The 16,450-nt window shown below is 39.4% G+C and overlaps 1 protein-coding gene and 1 non-coding gene across 4 annotated transcripts in view; both read right to left on the bottom strand.

Moving 5' to 3' along the window:
* FNTA (farnesyltransferase, CAAX box, subunit alpha) overlaps positions 1-16,450 on the bottom strand; it is a 49,789-nt gene that overhangs the window by 11,086 nt on the left and 22,253 nt on the right. For all 3 annotated transcript variants that reach the window (XR_013525687.1, XM_008979420.4, XM_002807490.7), the window contains exons 6-7: positions 11,351-11,499; positions 4,613-4,675 (exon numbers count right to left, since the gene is read on the bottom strand). Coding sequence is in view for 2 of the 3 variants with exons in the window: in XM_008979420.4 (XP_008977668.1) it covers positions 4,613-4,675; positions 11,351-11,499 (212 nt within the window). In the remaining variant the exon portion in view is untranslated. The remainder of the gene's footprint in view (positions 1-4,612; positions 4,676-11,350; positions 11,500-16,450) is intronic.
* On the bottom strand, positions 15,573-15,730 carry LOC118147105 (U1 spliceosomal RNA). The gene has a single exon (XR_004733268.1). It is a non-coding gene; the product is annotated as a U1 spliceosomal RNA (small nuclear RNA).

The raw sequence follows: 16,450 nt of genomic DNA, 5'->3' as shown, positions 1-16,450 counted from the left end.
ACAAAAGCCAAAATAGACAAATGGGACCTAATGAAACTCCACAGCTTCTGCACGACAAAAGAAACAGTCACTAGAGTGAATCAGCAACCAACAGAATGGGAAAAAATTTTTGGAGTTTACCCATCTGACAAAGGGCTGATATCCAGAATTTACAAAGAACTCAAACAGGTTTACAGGAAAAAAACAAACAAGCCCATTCAAAAGTGGGCAAAGGATATGAACAGACACTTTACGAAAGAAGACATATATAAGGCCAACAATCATATGAAAAAATGCTCATCGTCACTGGTCACCAGAGAGATGCAAATCAAAACCACATTGAGATACCATCTCACGCCAGTTAGAATGGCGATCATTAAAAAATCTGGAGACAACCAATGCTGGAGAGGATGTGGAGAAAAAGGAACACTTTTACACTGTTGGTGGGAGTGTAAATTAGTCCAACCATTGTGGAAGACGGTGTGGTGATTCCTCAAGGCCTTAGAAATTGAAATTCCATTTGACCCAGCAATCCCATTACTGGGTATGTATCCAAAAGACTATAAATCGTTCTACTATAAGGACACATGTACACGAATGTTCCTTGCAGCACTGTTTACAATAGCAAAGACCTGGAATCAACCCAAATGCCCATTGATAATAGACTGGATTGGAAAAATGTGGCACATATATACCATGGACTATTATGCAGCAATCAAAAATGATGAATTTGTGTCATTTCTAGGGACATGGATGAATCTGAAGAACATCATCCTCAGCAAACTGACACAAGAACAGCAAATGAAACACCGCATATTCTCACTCATAGGTGGGTGATGAAAAATGAGAACACATGGACACAGAAAGGGGAGTACTAAACACTGGGGTCTATTGGGGGGAAAAGGGGAGGGCCAGTGGGAGGGGGAGGTGGGGAGGGATAGCCTGGGGAGAAATGCCAAATGTGAGTGAAGGGGAGAAGGGAAGCAAAGCACAGTGCCATGTGTGTACCTACGCAACTGTCTTGCATGCTCTGCTCATGTACCCCAAAACCTAAAATCCAATAAAAAATTAAAAAAAAAAAAAAAAAAGAACTATAGGAGCAAGATCAAACAAATTCAAAAGCACTAGAGGAGCAAGATCAAACAAATTCAAAAGCTAGCAGAAAACAAGAAATAACTAAGATCAGAGCAGAAATGAAGGAGACAGAGATACAAAAAACCCTCAAAAAAATGAATGAATCCAGGAGCTGATTTTTTTAAAAGATCAACAAAATAGATAGACCACTAGCCAGAATTAAAAAGAAAGAAGAATTGAATAGATGCAATAAAAAATGATAAATGGTATATCACCACCAATTCAACAGAAATACAAACTACCATCAGAGATTACTACAAACACCTCTATGCATATAAACCAGTAATCTAGAAGAAATGGATGAACTCCTGGACATTTACACCCTCCCAAGACTAAACCAGGAAGAAGTTGAATCCCTGAGTAGACCAATAACAAGGTCTGAAGTAGAGGCAGCAATTAATAGCTTACCAACCAAAAAGAAGTCCAGGACCAGACAGTTTACAGCCGAATTCAACCAGATGTACAAAGAGAAGCTGGTACCATTCCTTCTGAAACTATTCCAAACAATATAAAAAGACGGAATCCTCCCTAACTCATTTATGAAACCAACATCATCCCGATACCAAAACCTGGCAGAAACACAACTAAAAAAAAAAAAAATTCAGGCCAGTATCCATGACAAACATTGAGGCGAAAATCTTCAATAAAATACTGGCAAACTGAATCCAACAGCACACCAAAAACCTTATCCATCACTATCAAGTTGGCTTCATCCCTGGAATGCAAGGCTGGTTCAACATACGCAAATCTATAAACGTAATCCATCACATAAACAGAACCAAAGAAAACAACCACATGATTATCTCAATAGATGCGGAGAAGGCCTTCAACAAAATTCAACAGTGCTTTATGCTAAAAACGCTCAATAAACTAGGTATCAATGGAACATATCTCAAAATAAAAGCTATTTATGACAAACCCACAGCCAATATCATACTGAATGGGCAAAAACTGGAAGCATTTTCTTTGAAAACTGGCACAAGACAAGGGTGCCCTCTCTCACCACTCCTATTCAACATAGTATTAGAAGTCCTGGCCAGAGCAATCAGGCAAGAAAAAGAAATAAAGGGTATTCAATTAGGAAAATAGGAAGTCAAATTGTCTCTATTTGCAGACAACATGATTGTATGTTTAGAAGACCCCATCGTCTCAGCCCAAAATCTCCTTAAGATGATAAGCAACTTCAGCAAAGTCTCAGTATACAAAATTAATGTGCAAAAAATCACAAGCATTCCTATACACCAGTAACAGATAAACAGAGAGCCAAATCATGAGTGAGCTTCCATTCACAATTGTTACAAAGAGGAATAACCTAGGAATACAACTAACAAGGGATGTGAAGGACCTCTTCAAGGAGAACTACAAACCACTGCTCAAGGAAATATGAGAATACACAAACAGATGAAAAAACATTTCATGCTCATGGTTAGGAAAAATAAGTATCATGAAAATGGCCATACTGCCCAAAGTAATTTATAGATTCAATGCTATCCCCATCAAGCTACCATTGACCTTCTTCACAGAACTGGAAAATACTACCTTAAACTTCATATGGAACCAAATAAGAGCCCACGTAACCAAGACAATTCTAAGTGAAAAGAACAAAGCTGCAGGCATCACACTCCCTGACTTCAGACTATACTATAAGACTACAGTAATCAAAATAGCATGATACTGGTACCAAAACAGAACAGAGGCCTCAGAAGTAATGCCACATCTACAACCAATTGATCTTTGACAAACATGACAAAAATAAGCAATGGGGAAAGGATTCCCTGTTTAATAAATGGTGTTGGGAAAACTGCCTAGCCATGTGCAGAAAGCTGAAACTGGACCCCTTCCTTATACCTTATACAAAAATTAACTCCAGATGGATTAAAGATTTAAACGTAAGACCTAACACCATAAAAACTCTAGAAGAAAACCTAGGCAATACCATTCAGGACACAGGCATAGGAAAGGACTTCATGATGAGAACACCAAAAACAATGGCAACAAAAGCCAAAATAGACAAATAGGATCTAATTAAACTTAAGAGCCTCTGCACAGCAAAAGAAACAGTCATTAGAGTGAACCAGCAACCAACAGAATGGGAAAAAAATTTTGCAATCTACCCATCTGACAAAGGGCTAACATCCAGAATCTACAAAGAACTTAAACCAATTTACAAGAAAAAAAAACTTCATCAAAAAGTGGGCAAAGGATATAAACAGACACTTTTCAAAAGAAGACATTTATGCATCCAACAAACATATGAAAAAATGCTCATCATCACTGGTCATCAGAGAAATGCAAATCAAAACCACAATGAGATACCATCTCACAGTAGTTTGAATGGCAACCATTAAAAAATCTGGAGACGACAGATGCTGGAGAGGATGTAGAGAAATAGGAACACTTTTACACTGTTGGTAAGAGTGTAAATTAGTTCAAGCATTGTGGAAGAAGACAGTATGGCGATTCCTCAATGATCTAGAAATAGAAATACCATTTGACCCAGCAATCCCATTACTGAGTATACATCCAAAGGATTATAAATCATTCTATTATAAAGACACAGGTACATGTATGTTCACTGCAGCACTGTTTACAATAGCAAAGACTTGGAACCAACCCAAATGCCCATCAATGATAGACTGGATAAAGAAAACATGGCACATATACACCATGGAATACTATGCAGCCATAAGAAAAGATGAGTTCATGTCCTTTGCAAGGACATGGATGAAGCTGAAAACCATCATTCTCAGCAAACTGATACAAGAACAGAAAACCAAATTCTGCATGTTCTCACTTATAAGTGGGTCTTAAACAATGAGAACACATGGACACAAGGAGAGGAACATCACACACCATGGCCTGTTAAGGGGTGAAAGAGCTAGGGGAGGGATAGCACTTGGTGGGGGGATTGGGGAGGAATAACATTAGGAGAAATACCTAACGTAGATGACAGGGGGATGGATGCAGCAAACAACCATGGCATGTGTATACCTATGTAACAATCCTGTATGATCTGCACATGTACCCCAGAATTTAAAGTATAATTTTAAAAAATACAAAAATTAGCCGGCATGGCAGTGTGCGCCTATAGTCTCAGCTACTCAGGAGGCTGAGGCAGGAGAATCGCTTGAACCCAGGAGGTGGAGGTTGCAGTGAGCCAAGATTGTGCCACTGCACTCCAGCCTAGAGACTGTCAAGACAGAGTGCGACTCCGTCTCAAAAAAAAAAAAAAAAAAGACTACAGGATTCATAAATACAATTAAAATGGCATTATTTACTGGTGGATTGTTCTGAAAACAGTGTTGGCAGGTGTTTGGGAGGTGTAGAGAAAGGTAGAGGGCACTTTTCCAGAGTTTCCATAATGCTGTTATACTTCTGCTCTTGGGTCCAGAAAAATGAAAAATTATTTACTATCCTTTTGGAATCTGATTATGGAATATACTCCATGATGTATCAAATAGCCATTTTTTTTTCTTATAATAAAACAACAACCTCTTACCCTTTCAAATAGTTCCATGCACTTTCATTATGTGGGACTAGTTTAATCATTTCCAGTGTGTATCTGCAAGAAAAATGTATATACAGTTATAAAAGAACAGTACAATGATGAGACACAGTTTTAATAAGATTGTAGCACAGCTTTGGAAACATACTTTTACTTGTGTCAGCATCTCTCTCTTAGTGGACTGTGGCACCTCTCCAGGTCATACTTAAATCAGAGAATCTCTCGAGGCTGCAGCTGTCAATTCAGTTCTAGGGAAGGACACATAACTAATCTAAAAGCTTCAATTTACAATGGGAAAAAAAATTAACATGAAATATTTCCTTTAAGGCCAGGCGCAGTGGCTCACACCTGCAATCCCAGCACTTTGGGAGGCTGAGGCAGGCGAATCACCTGAGGTTGGGAGTTCGAGACCAGCCTGACCAACATGGAGAAACCCTGTTTCTACTAAAAATACAAAATCAGGCTGGGAGCAGTGGCTCACACCTGTAATCCCAACAGTTTGGGGGGCTGAGATGGGTAAATCATGAGGTCAAGACCATCCTGGCCAACATGGTGAAACTCCATCTCTACTAAAAATACAAAAAGTAGTTGGGCGTGGTGGCACACGCCTGTAGTCCCAGCTACTCAGGAGGCTGAGGCAGGAGAATTGTTTGAACAAGGGAGGTGGAGGTTGCAGTAAGCCAAAACTGCACCACTGCACTCTTGCCTGGCAACAGAGCAAGACTATGTCTCAAAAATAAATAAATTAATTTTAAAAATAAAATAAATAAAATACAAAATTAACCAGGCATGGTGGCACATGTCTGTAATCCCAGCTACTCGGGATGCTGAGGTAGGAAAATCACTTGAACCTAGGAGTCAGAGGTTGCAGTGAGCCAAGATCACACCAATGAACTCTAGCTTGGGCAACAAGAGCGAATTACATCTCAAAAAAAAAAAGAAAAGAAAACAAATTCTTTTAAATAATATGAAAAATTTTCCTTTTGAAGGAAACATCAGCTAAAAGAAGGAGGCTTTCCATTTATTGGTAAGCCTTGGGAAAACAGTCTAAGCTCTATCCCAACAAATCCTTAGTCACTGAAATAGGACAATTTACATAATCTTAGCTATCATTAAAAAACAGCATGGAAATTTTATAGGCAAACAATAAAAATGAAAACCAACCCAAGAATGTATTTCTTATATTCCAAAGCAAAATGACTAGTAAACTGTGACGTGATTCTGTCAAAATGGGTGCTCCATATCTCTGCCTTCCCCTTAAACAGATAAAATATAATTCAGACCTGATTACCACAAATCCCAAGGGAGCCACAGAACTTGCTTCACCACATACTTGCCCAGATGAGTGAGTCACTGACTAAAGCTTGGTAGGTAGTCTTGGTTCTGCTGCAGTGCTGTTTCTATTAAGATTTTTTTTCCCACAGCGTAATAATAAACTCATTCAACATTATAAAAATATTTCTCTAACAACTTTTACATGACTTAATGTTTCCAATTCTTTGCGAAACCATGTTCCTCCGGGTCTTAGCTGGTCCTTGTTTAAGATTCTTAATTTCATGTTGGCAATATCTAAATTTTTATTTACATACATGTGTACTAAAGCATTACCTATTTTTACGGTTAAAACATTAACTTTAGCTGCATATGATGGCTCACATCTGTAATCCTAGAGCTTTCATAGGTCAAAGCAGAAAGACTGCTTGAGGCCAGGAGATAAGACCATTCTGGACAACATAGGGAGACCTTACCTCTACAAAAAATTTTAACAATTAGCTGGGAGCAGTGGCACATGCCTGTAGTCTCAGCTAACTCAGAAGCTGAGGTGGGAGGGTTCCTTAAGCCCAGGAGCTCAAGGCAGCAGCGAGCACTCCCGACTGGGTAAGAGTGAAACCCTCTTAGGAAAACAAAACAAACCCATGAACTTTGAGATCACGCTCCCTCCCTTCAAATCCTGGCCCCATAAATTATCTATGTGTTCTTAGGCAAATTACAGAATTACCTAGAACCTCAAGTTCTTCATGGAGTGTCTCAGAGAGCTGTTAGAATTAGTGGCACATAGTATAAATACTTGATAAATGCTGTTATTGGTAGTACTAGAAGACTATGCACTAATAGTCTAGAAAAAGGTCTATGACACATTATATGAAAAGGCAATGCCTGTAACATTATTATCTAGGTTGCTGTTAAAAATGTTTGCAAGTGTGTGTATTTATAAAGTTTGGGGAATTTCACCCAATTATAGCTCACTCTGGAAAATGGGATGTGGGATGAAGAACAGTAAGAGACTTTTGACTTTATAGAATTTAGTACAATTTCCCCCATAACTACACTGTATTACTTTTATAATAAAAAGATGACAAAAATAATTATGCACATCTATCTGCATGCTTAGAGTTAAAAGTTAACAAACTGTAAATTCTAGACACCTACAGCTACTCTTAACATTTTAAATGCTTCCTTTACCCATCGTAAAAGGAAAATAAATATTAAATACCGGAAGCTCCTTTAGATTCTTGGGTAATTATTTCTGTTTCTATTTGACAATAGGATCTGCCTATTGTGAAACAGGCAGTGATCTGCCTCTGGAAAGGCAAAAAATTTGCATTTTCAAAACTCTTCATATTCAATTTTTAAAATACTTTGTTACTCTTAACTACTGTCAATCTTTAGACCAGCAATGTTCAATAAATCCACCAGTGATGATGGAAATGTTCTTTGTATGTGCTGTCCAATATGGTAATCACTAGCCACATGTGGGTACTGCACACCTGAAACAGGACATGTGCAATGGAAGAACTGTATTTTTAATTTTTTTATAATCATACGGATTGAAAAATAGCCATATGTGGCTAGTCACTATCATATTAAACAGTACAGGCATACCTTACAGATACCAAAGGTTCTGTTCTAGACCATCTCAATAAAGCAATTTTATCACAATTAAGCAAGTCAGGCGACTTTTCTGTTTTCCAGTACATAAATTATGTTTACACTGTACTGTAGTCTAGTATGCAATAGCATCATATCTAAAAAAACAATGTACATACCTCAATTTAAAAATACTTTATTGCTAAAAAATGCTAATGATCATCCAAGCCTTCAACAAGTCATAATCTTTCTGCTGGTGGAGGGTCTGGCCTCCATGTTGATGGCTGCTGACTGATCAGGGTAGGGTGCTGGGTGCTGAAGGATGAGATGGCTGTGGCAATTTCTTTTCTTTTTTTTTTTTTTTCTTTTTTTTTGAGACGGAGTTTCGCTCTTGTTACCCAGGCTGGAGTGCAATGGCGCGATCTCGGCTCACCACAACCTCCGCCTCCTAGGTTCAGGCAATTCTCCTGCCTCAGCCTCCCAAGTAGCTGGGATTACAGGCATGTGCCACCATGCCCAGCTAATTTTTTGTATTTTTTTTAGTAGAGACGGGGTTTCACCATGTTGACCAGGATGGTCTCGATCTCTTGACCTCGTGATCCACCCACCTCGGCCTCCCAAAGTGCTGGGACTACAGGCGTGAGCCACCGCGCCCAGCCCTGCAATTTCTTAAAATAAGACAACAATAAAAGATTTCTCTGTAGCATGTGATGCTGACAGTATTTTACTCACAGTAAAACTTTTCAAAACTAGAGTCAATCCTCTCAAATCCTGCTGCTGCTTTATCAACTAAGTTTAGGTAATAGTCAAGATATTAAAAATCCTTTGTTGTCATTTCAACGATGTTCATAACATTGTTACCAAGAGTAGATTCCATCTTAAGCAACTACTTCCTTTACTCATCCGTAAGAAGGAACTCCTCATCTGATCAAGTATTATCGTGATGAAGCAGTTTGGTCACATCTTCAGGCTCCACTTCCAATTCTAGTTTCCTTGCTGTTTCCACCTCAGCAGCAATTCCTCCTTCCTCTAAAGTCTTGAACCCCTCAAAGTCATCCATGAGGGCTGGAATCAACTTCTTCCAAACTCCTGTTAATGTTGATATTTTGACCTCCTCCTGTGAATCACAAATATTCCTAACAGAATCTAGAATGGTGAATTCCTTCCAGAAGATTGTCAACTGACTGCGGAGGAATCACTATCTATGACAGCTATAGTCTTACAAAATGTATTTCTTAAACAGCAAGACTTTAAAATCAAAATGACTCCTTTATCCAGGGCTGCAGAACAGATGTTGTGTTCACAGGCATGAAAACAGCATCTCTTTGCACATCTCCATTAGACCTCTTGGGTGACCACATCCATTGTCAATGAGCAGTAATACTTTCAAAGAAATTTTTCTGAACAATAGGCCTCAAATAGGGCTTAGAATTTTCAGTAAACCATGCTGTAAACAGATGTGCTGTCATCCTGGCTTTGTTGTTCCATTTACAGAGCACAGGCAGAGGAGATTCAGCATATTTCTTAAGAGCTCTAGGATTTCCAGAATGGTCATTGACCACTGGTTTAAACTTAAATTCACCAGCTGCATTAGCCTCTAACAAGATTCAGCCAGCTGTGTGAAGCTTTGAAGCAGTGCTTTCTCTGGCTATGAAAAGTCCTAGACGGCATCTTCTTCCAATATAAGGCTGTTTACACTGAAAATCTTCTGTTTATATGCAGCCACCTTCATCAGTGATCTGAACTGGACCTTCTGGAGAACTTGCTGCAGCTTCTGCAGCAGCACTTGCTACTTCACCTTGTACTTCCATGCATGGAGATGGCATCCTTCTTATACCTCATGAACCAACCTCTGCTAGCATCCAAATTCTCTTCTGCAGCTTCCTCACTTCTCTCAGCCTTCATTCAATTAAAGGGAATAAGGGCTTCCTCTGGATTAGGTTTTGGGTAAAGGGAATGTTGTGGCTGGTCTGATCTTTTATCCAGGCCACTCAAACTTTTTCCATATCAGCAATAATGCTGTTTTGTCCATGTGTTCGCTGGAGCAGCACTTTTAATTTCCTTCAATATTTCTTTTTGTGCATTCACAATATGGCTAACTGTTTGGTGCAAGAGGCTTAGCTTTGGACCTATCTCAGCTTTTGACATGCACTCCTCACTAAGCTTAATTACTTCTAGTTTTTTATTTAAAGTAAGAGGCTGTGACTCTTCCTTTCACTTGAACACTCAGAGGACATTGCAGGGTTAAATGGCTTAATGTCAATATTGCTGTATCTCAGGGAATAGGGAGGCCTGAGGTGAGGGAAAGAGATGAGGGAACACTTGGAACAGTGATATTTGCTATTTTATACAGGTGCAGTTTGTGGCACCCCCAAACAATTACAATCGACTGATCAAAGATGACTGATCACAACTCACTAGAACAGATATAATGATTATAAAAAATGTGAAATACTGAGGAGTACCAAAACGTGACACAGAGACACAAAGTGAGTACATGCTGTTAGAAAAAATGACACTGACAGAGTTGCTCAATGCAAGACTGCCACGAATCTTCAATTTATATATATATTTTTAAAAACCCAACCATAATATCTGCAAGGCTCAAAAAACCAGGTATGCTTTATATAGGAGAGCAGTAGAAAGAAAGCATAAAGTGTGCCTGAGGGGTAGTGTGTGCTCCAGACATAAGCCCAAAGCGGGGCATTAAAGTGAAACATGGATTGAAGCCTTTTATAAATTTCAAGTCACCAGAATCCTGTATAGAGCAGATAAAATAAGAGCAAGCTGCCTCAATCCAGGCAAAAGCAAGGGCTTGGAGGATGACAGGCAGGTACACCATACAAATCAGCTCTGCCCAACAGTCATTCAAACATGTCTATACTAAAATTATGACTCCCATCTCATCAGGCTCTAAAAACAGTAAGCCTGTTCAAATTGTGAAACAGAAACTCAGAAACAATGGACAAGTAAGGTAAGAAAAATCGTGGCTACTAATGTTTATGGATACAACATAGAAATTGATGCCAACTCAGAATTTCTTGCTCTAATAATAGCTCTTTGTATAGTGGTTCTCAACTTGAGGGTGACTTCACTTCTCAGGGGACAGCTGGCAATGTCTGAAAACATTTTTGTTTTTTGTTTTGTTTTGTTTTTTTGTTTTTGAGACGGAGTTTCACTTGTTACCCAGGCTGGAGTGCAATGGTGCGATCTTGGCTCACCGCAACCTCCGCCTCTTGGGTTCAGGCAATTCTCCTGCCTCAGCCTCCTGAGTAGCTGGGATTACAGGCACGCACCACCATGCCCAGCTAATTTTTTGTATTTTTAGTAGAGACGGGGTTTCACCGTGTTGACCAGGATGGTCTCGATTTCTTGACCTCGTAATCCACCTGCCTCGGCCTCCCAAAGTGCTGGGATTACAGGCTTGAGCCACTGCGCCCGGCGCTGAAAACATTTTTGTTTAAACAGGATGCTGCTAAACACCCTACAAAACACAGGATAGCCCCCTACAACCAAAACTTATCCAGCCCCAGATCCTGCATTAGGGTAACATGGCATCTGGGGATGATTATCTTAAATGCGACAAAATTTAATGAGATAGTTTTAAAATAAAGCTTCTTAGAAAATACCCCATAACACTGGAATTCTTTTCAATCTCCAGTAGTAATATTTCAAGAAACTTAAGATACTACAAGTAGAGGTATACTACGTTATTTGTAAATCTATCATTGTATGTTTCACTCAGTACTCTGTCCTCTTAGTACCATGGGGTAGGATCTTGATCTGCTATATCCCCAGTGTCTGAGACATGGCAGGCATGCAAAGATGTTTGTAATGAACGAGCAAGTGAAGAAGATTACTAACTGGACTTCTCTCTCCAATACAGCACGATCATTGTAGCCAGTGGTGTTAGAAATGACGAAGTATCTTTGGTTCCAGACAGAGTTATTTCTCACATCCTCTTTGAGAAGTTGGTCCACATACTGCAGTTCATTATCCCAAAGTTTAAATTCCTAAAGGAAAAATTTAGAAAAACCATCCAATTAGAAATGTCCCATTATTTATGAACAATAAAACTAAATAAAGAAAACTTCGACAAAGAAGGTAGAACGGAGGACACGGGATTTATCACAAATTCAGAAGGTAGTCACAGCTGCAAGTAAAGAAAATAGAGGGGGACACAAGTATGAAACTGATGATAGAGACTGGAAAGACATATTCTAGCAGTAAAAAAGACATCAAAGAAAATTTGGGGGTAAAACCCCACCAAACTCACTAGTAAGAGAATAAGTGACCATAGTATAGAAATAAATTTGATGTGACTTGATATTAATATATCAAAGTAAAAGGGCAGCATTCAAAAGTGCACATATGTGACAGAATTACATTAAAATACAGGAGAGAAGCATACATGCCCAAGAGTGGTGGCTCACACCAGCAATTCCACTGCATCGGGAGGCTGAAGCAGCAGGAGTTCGAGACCAGCCAAGGCAACATAAGACCACTTTTAAAAAAATAATAAAGGCAGGCCGTGCAGGGTGGCTCACATCTGTAATCCCAGCACTCTGGGAGGCCAAAGCAGGCGGATCAGCTGAGGTCAGGAGTTCAAAACCATCCTGGCCAACATGGCGAAATCCCATCTCTACTAAAAATATAAAAATTAGCCAGGCATGGTGGCAGGCGCCTGTAATCCCAGCTACTCGAGAGGCTGAGGAACAAGAATCGCTTGAACCGAAGGCGGAGGTTGCAGTGAGCCGAGATAGAGCCACTGCACTCCAGCCCGGGGGACAAAGTGAGGCTCCATCTCCAAAAATAATAATAATAAAAATAAAAAAATTAGTCAAGCATAGTGGCACATGCCTAGAGTCCAGCTACTCAGGAGGCTGAAGAGGGAGGATAGCTTGAGCCCAGGAGTTTAAGGCTGCAGCAAGCTATGATCGCACCACTGCACTCTGGACAACAGAAAGAGACCCTGTCTCAAAAAACAGAAAGAAATACACACGATTGGACCAAGATATAAATTTTTATTAACTTTTTTTGAGATGTAGTCTTGCTCTGTTACCCAGGCTGGTGTGCAATGGCATGATCTCAGGTTATCGCAACCACCATCTCCCAGGCTCAAGCAATATTCTTGCCTCAGCCCCTCAAATAGCTGGGACTATAGGCAGGTGCCACCACAACTGGCTAATTTTTGTATTTTTCGTAGAGATGGAGTTTTACCATTTGCCCAGTCTGGTCTTGAACTCCTGAACTCAAGCAATCTGTGCACCTCGGCCTCTCAAAGTGCTGGGATTACAGGCATAACCCACCATACCCAGCCAATATAAATTCTTTATATTATAAAGCTGTCTTAAAAAAAAATCCTGGGGGGAAGAAAACCAATAAAGATAATTTGAAAGAGGAGAATGATAAAACTTACAAATACTTCAAAAGTAGGGGACATTAACTATGAAAAAGATAATGGAGTTTTCTTATTTGATAACAGCAAAAAAAGTAAGAATCTCCTGTGATAGTCCCCGATTTTACAGGTGATCATGAAAATAAATGCATTAAGGAAAGGAAAATTTTTGTGAAAGTTCCTAGTGGAGTTCAGTGATCCTAGTGTGGACCTTGGTATCCTCCCACTGTTCTCAGTCTCCAGCATGCTAAGTATAGAAAGAGAGCGTAAACATCTACAAGCTGTTTTATCAGTGTAACAATAATTTTATGTCCACTGAATCTAATTAACAAAAAATTGAGAGTAGTGTTTTCTATACATGTGTTTCTGTTTGTTTTCACTCATATGTTATAAAAATAACACAGTGCCTTGTGTACTCTTCACTTAGATTCCCCAAATTGTAAACACCTTACTAACTGAAGCGCAATCCCAAAACCAGAAAATGACATCAGCACATTATTGTTATGGAACTGCTAACCTGATTCCTATGTTTTTGGTTTTTTTGTTTTTGTGATGGAGTCTCACTCTGTCACCCAGGCTGGAGTGCAATGGAGCAATCCCAACTCACTGTAACTTCCACCTCCTCAGTTCAAGTGATTCTCCTCCCTCAGCCTCCCAAGTAGCTGGGATTACAGGTGCCCACCATCGGCTATTTTTGTATTTTCAGTAGAGACAGGGTTTCACCATGCTGGCTAGGCTGGTCTGGAACTCCTGACCTCAGGTGATCCGCCTGCCTCGGCCTCCCAAAGTCCTCAGATTACAAGTGTGAGCCACTGCGCCCAGCATATTCAGATCTTGTATGTAGTCACTTGTGTGTATGTGGTACAGGTGGGGAATGGGGCAGAATATAGTTCTACACAATTTTATCCCATGTGTAGTATAACCACTACAATCAAGATGCAGAACTATTCCCTTAGCACAAAGAAACTGCCTGATGCTACCCCTTTATAGCTGTACCCCCTTTTCCCTCACCCTGGCAACCTCTCAACCATTCTCTACATCTATAATTTTGCTGTTTCAAGGATGTTCTGTCAATGGAGCCATGCAGTATGAAACCTGAGACTCCCTTTTCCACTAAGGATCATACACTTGAGATCCATTCAAGCTGTTGCCTGTATGGATCGTTTATTTATTTTGACTGGTGAGTAGTATTCTGTGTGTGTGTATATTTCATTTTTATTTTTAATTGAGACAAGGTCTCGCTTTGTCACCCAGGCTGGAGTGCAGTGGAGCGTAGCTCACCATAGCCTCAATCTCTTGGGCTGAAGTGATTCTCCTGCCTCAACCTCCTGAGTAGCTGCAAACACAAGCATGCGCCACTATGCTCAGCTAATTTTTTTGTATTTTTTACAGGGACAGAGTTTTGCCAAGTTGCCAGGCTAGTCTTGAACTCCTGTCCTCACAGGATCCACTTGCCTGGGCCTCCCAGTGTTGGGATTACAGGTGAGCCACTGCACCCAGCCTCATCGTAAAATTTCATTTAAATTGTATAATTTTGTATAAAATACATCGTACTATATTTTATATAAATGAGACATACATGAAATACAGTAAAATACATCCAATCTGTGTTGGATGTGGGGCAAAGAAGGGTTCTTCACTCCTTCACTTAAGAAGATCTAGTACAGTCAATGCCAATGACATACAGGCCATGAATGTTTTATAATTCATGTTTAAAACTAACATTTAAAACTAAAATTTTACATTTCTAATATATGTCATAAAACTTTTTTTTTTGAAATGGAGTCTCAGTCCGTCGCCCAGGTTGGAGTGCAGTGGTACAACCTAAGCTCACTACAATCCCTGCCTCCCTGGTTCAAGCAATTCTTCTGCCTCAGCCTCCCAAGTAGCTGAGACTACAACTGTGTGCCACCATGCCCAGCTAATTTTTTTATTGTTAGTAGAGACAGGGTTTCACAATGTTAGCCAGGATGGTCTCGATCTCCTGACCTTGTGATCTGCCCACCTTGGCCTCCCAAAGTGCTAGGATTACAGGCGTGGGAGCCTCTGCACCCGGCCATAAAATATTTTTTAAAGAACTGCCTCAGAGTCCCATTTTACATCATAAAAGAATATGCTGAATTCTTTAAATCCTGATTGAAAATAACTAAAATATTAATAAAATAGCTTTCCATATAGAAATAGACCAGAATTCCCTGGCTGTGACACTGCTGAGAGTACAGGTTGGATAATTCTTTGTTGTGGGAGCGCTGCCCTGTGCATTTTGGGATGTTTAGTAGCATCCTGGCCCTCTACCCAATAGCTCCCAATAGCAACATGCCCCAAGTTGTAACAACCAAAAATGTCCCCTAGGGGACACAATCACCACTGCTTGAGAACCACTGACTCACTTTTTTTTTTTTAAATAAAAATAAACAGAGAAAATCTGTTGTTGTTTTTTGGAGATGGAGTCTTGCTCTGTCGCCCAGGCTGGAAGAGCAATGGCGCAATCTTGGCTCACTGCAACTTCTACCTCCCGGGTTCAAGCCACTCTCCTGCCTCAGCCTCCCGAATAGCTGGGACTATAGGCACACTGACACACTCAGCTAATTTTTTCTATTTTTTAGTAGAAACGGGGTTTCACCGTGTTGCCCAGACTGGTCTCAAACTCCTGAGCTCAGGCAAAACCTGTTCTTAAACTGTGAAGACCAGGGGAAAGTGCCACACAGTCTCCCTATCACAAATTATGCAGTTGAATTTCCCACAGTTGGGGAAATTACAGGGGTCAGCACATCCAGAGTGCAATGAATGAACTTTATCCTAGGAAAACCACCTCAGTGACCATATCTCCCCTGCCAGGTAAGTAACTCACATAATGTATGTATGTCCTACTTGAAACAAGTTTTTTCCATTTATTTAGCATATGAAAATTTATAGACAGATTCTCTCCAGTTTTCAGAATTCATTATAGTTGAAATCATTACCTTTTAAAAAATTATATTGGAAACATATAAAACCATAATATATTAAATGTGAAAAGATAATTATGTATACTTTATAAAATAAATAGAAATATATAAACTACAACACAGTTAAGAGATATTTTCAAATCTTTTCTCATAGGAATCTTTTATAAGAATCTCAGTAAGAAGCATGCCAGTTAAGGGGGCTTTTCAAAAATATTAATTATGTTCTAGGTCTTAATCTGTTGTGGTAGATGGAGAGAGCCATGTGTATGCGTAAAATGTATGCTTTTATGTGATTTGTTTTTGAGAAATAAATAAACATTGAATACCTTTACAACATGTTATCCCTTTAATCAAATTTGGAAAAATTTATTTTTAAAATTTTAAATATTTGGTGAAATGCTCTTGGTCTAATGAATAGTGCAGAAAGTAGCAATCCCTAGAAAAAAATTCACAGGAAACAACACTAGAATTGTTTGTTAAAATAAAAAACCCAGAGTGGGAGTTAACAACTATTCTATGCAGGATTTTGCATAAAATTTTAACATGTGGGTAGAAGTAAAATACTTAACAGTTACTGTAAACTCATATTCCAAAGTTTATCTATGAAAAAACTTAATA

Source organism: Callithrix jacchus, chromosome 13, assembly GCF_049354715.1.
Source record: "Callithrix jacchus isolate 240 chromosome 13, calJac240_pri, whole genome shotgun sequence".
In the NCBI taxonomy this organism is placed as follows: Eukaryota; Metazoa; Chordata; class Mammalia; order Primates; family Cebidae; genus Callithrix; species Callithrix jacchus.
The sequence above is the reverse complement of the archived record's forward strand: the minus strand, read 5'-3'. Positions and strand labels throughout refer to the sequence as shown.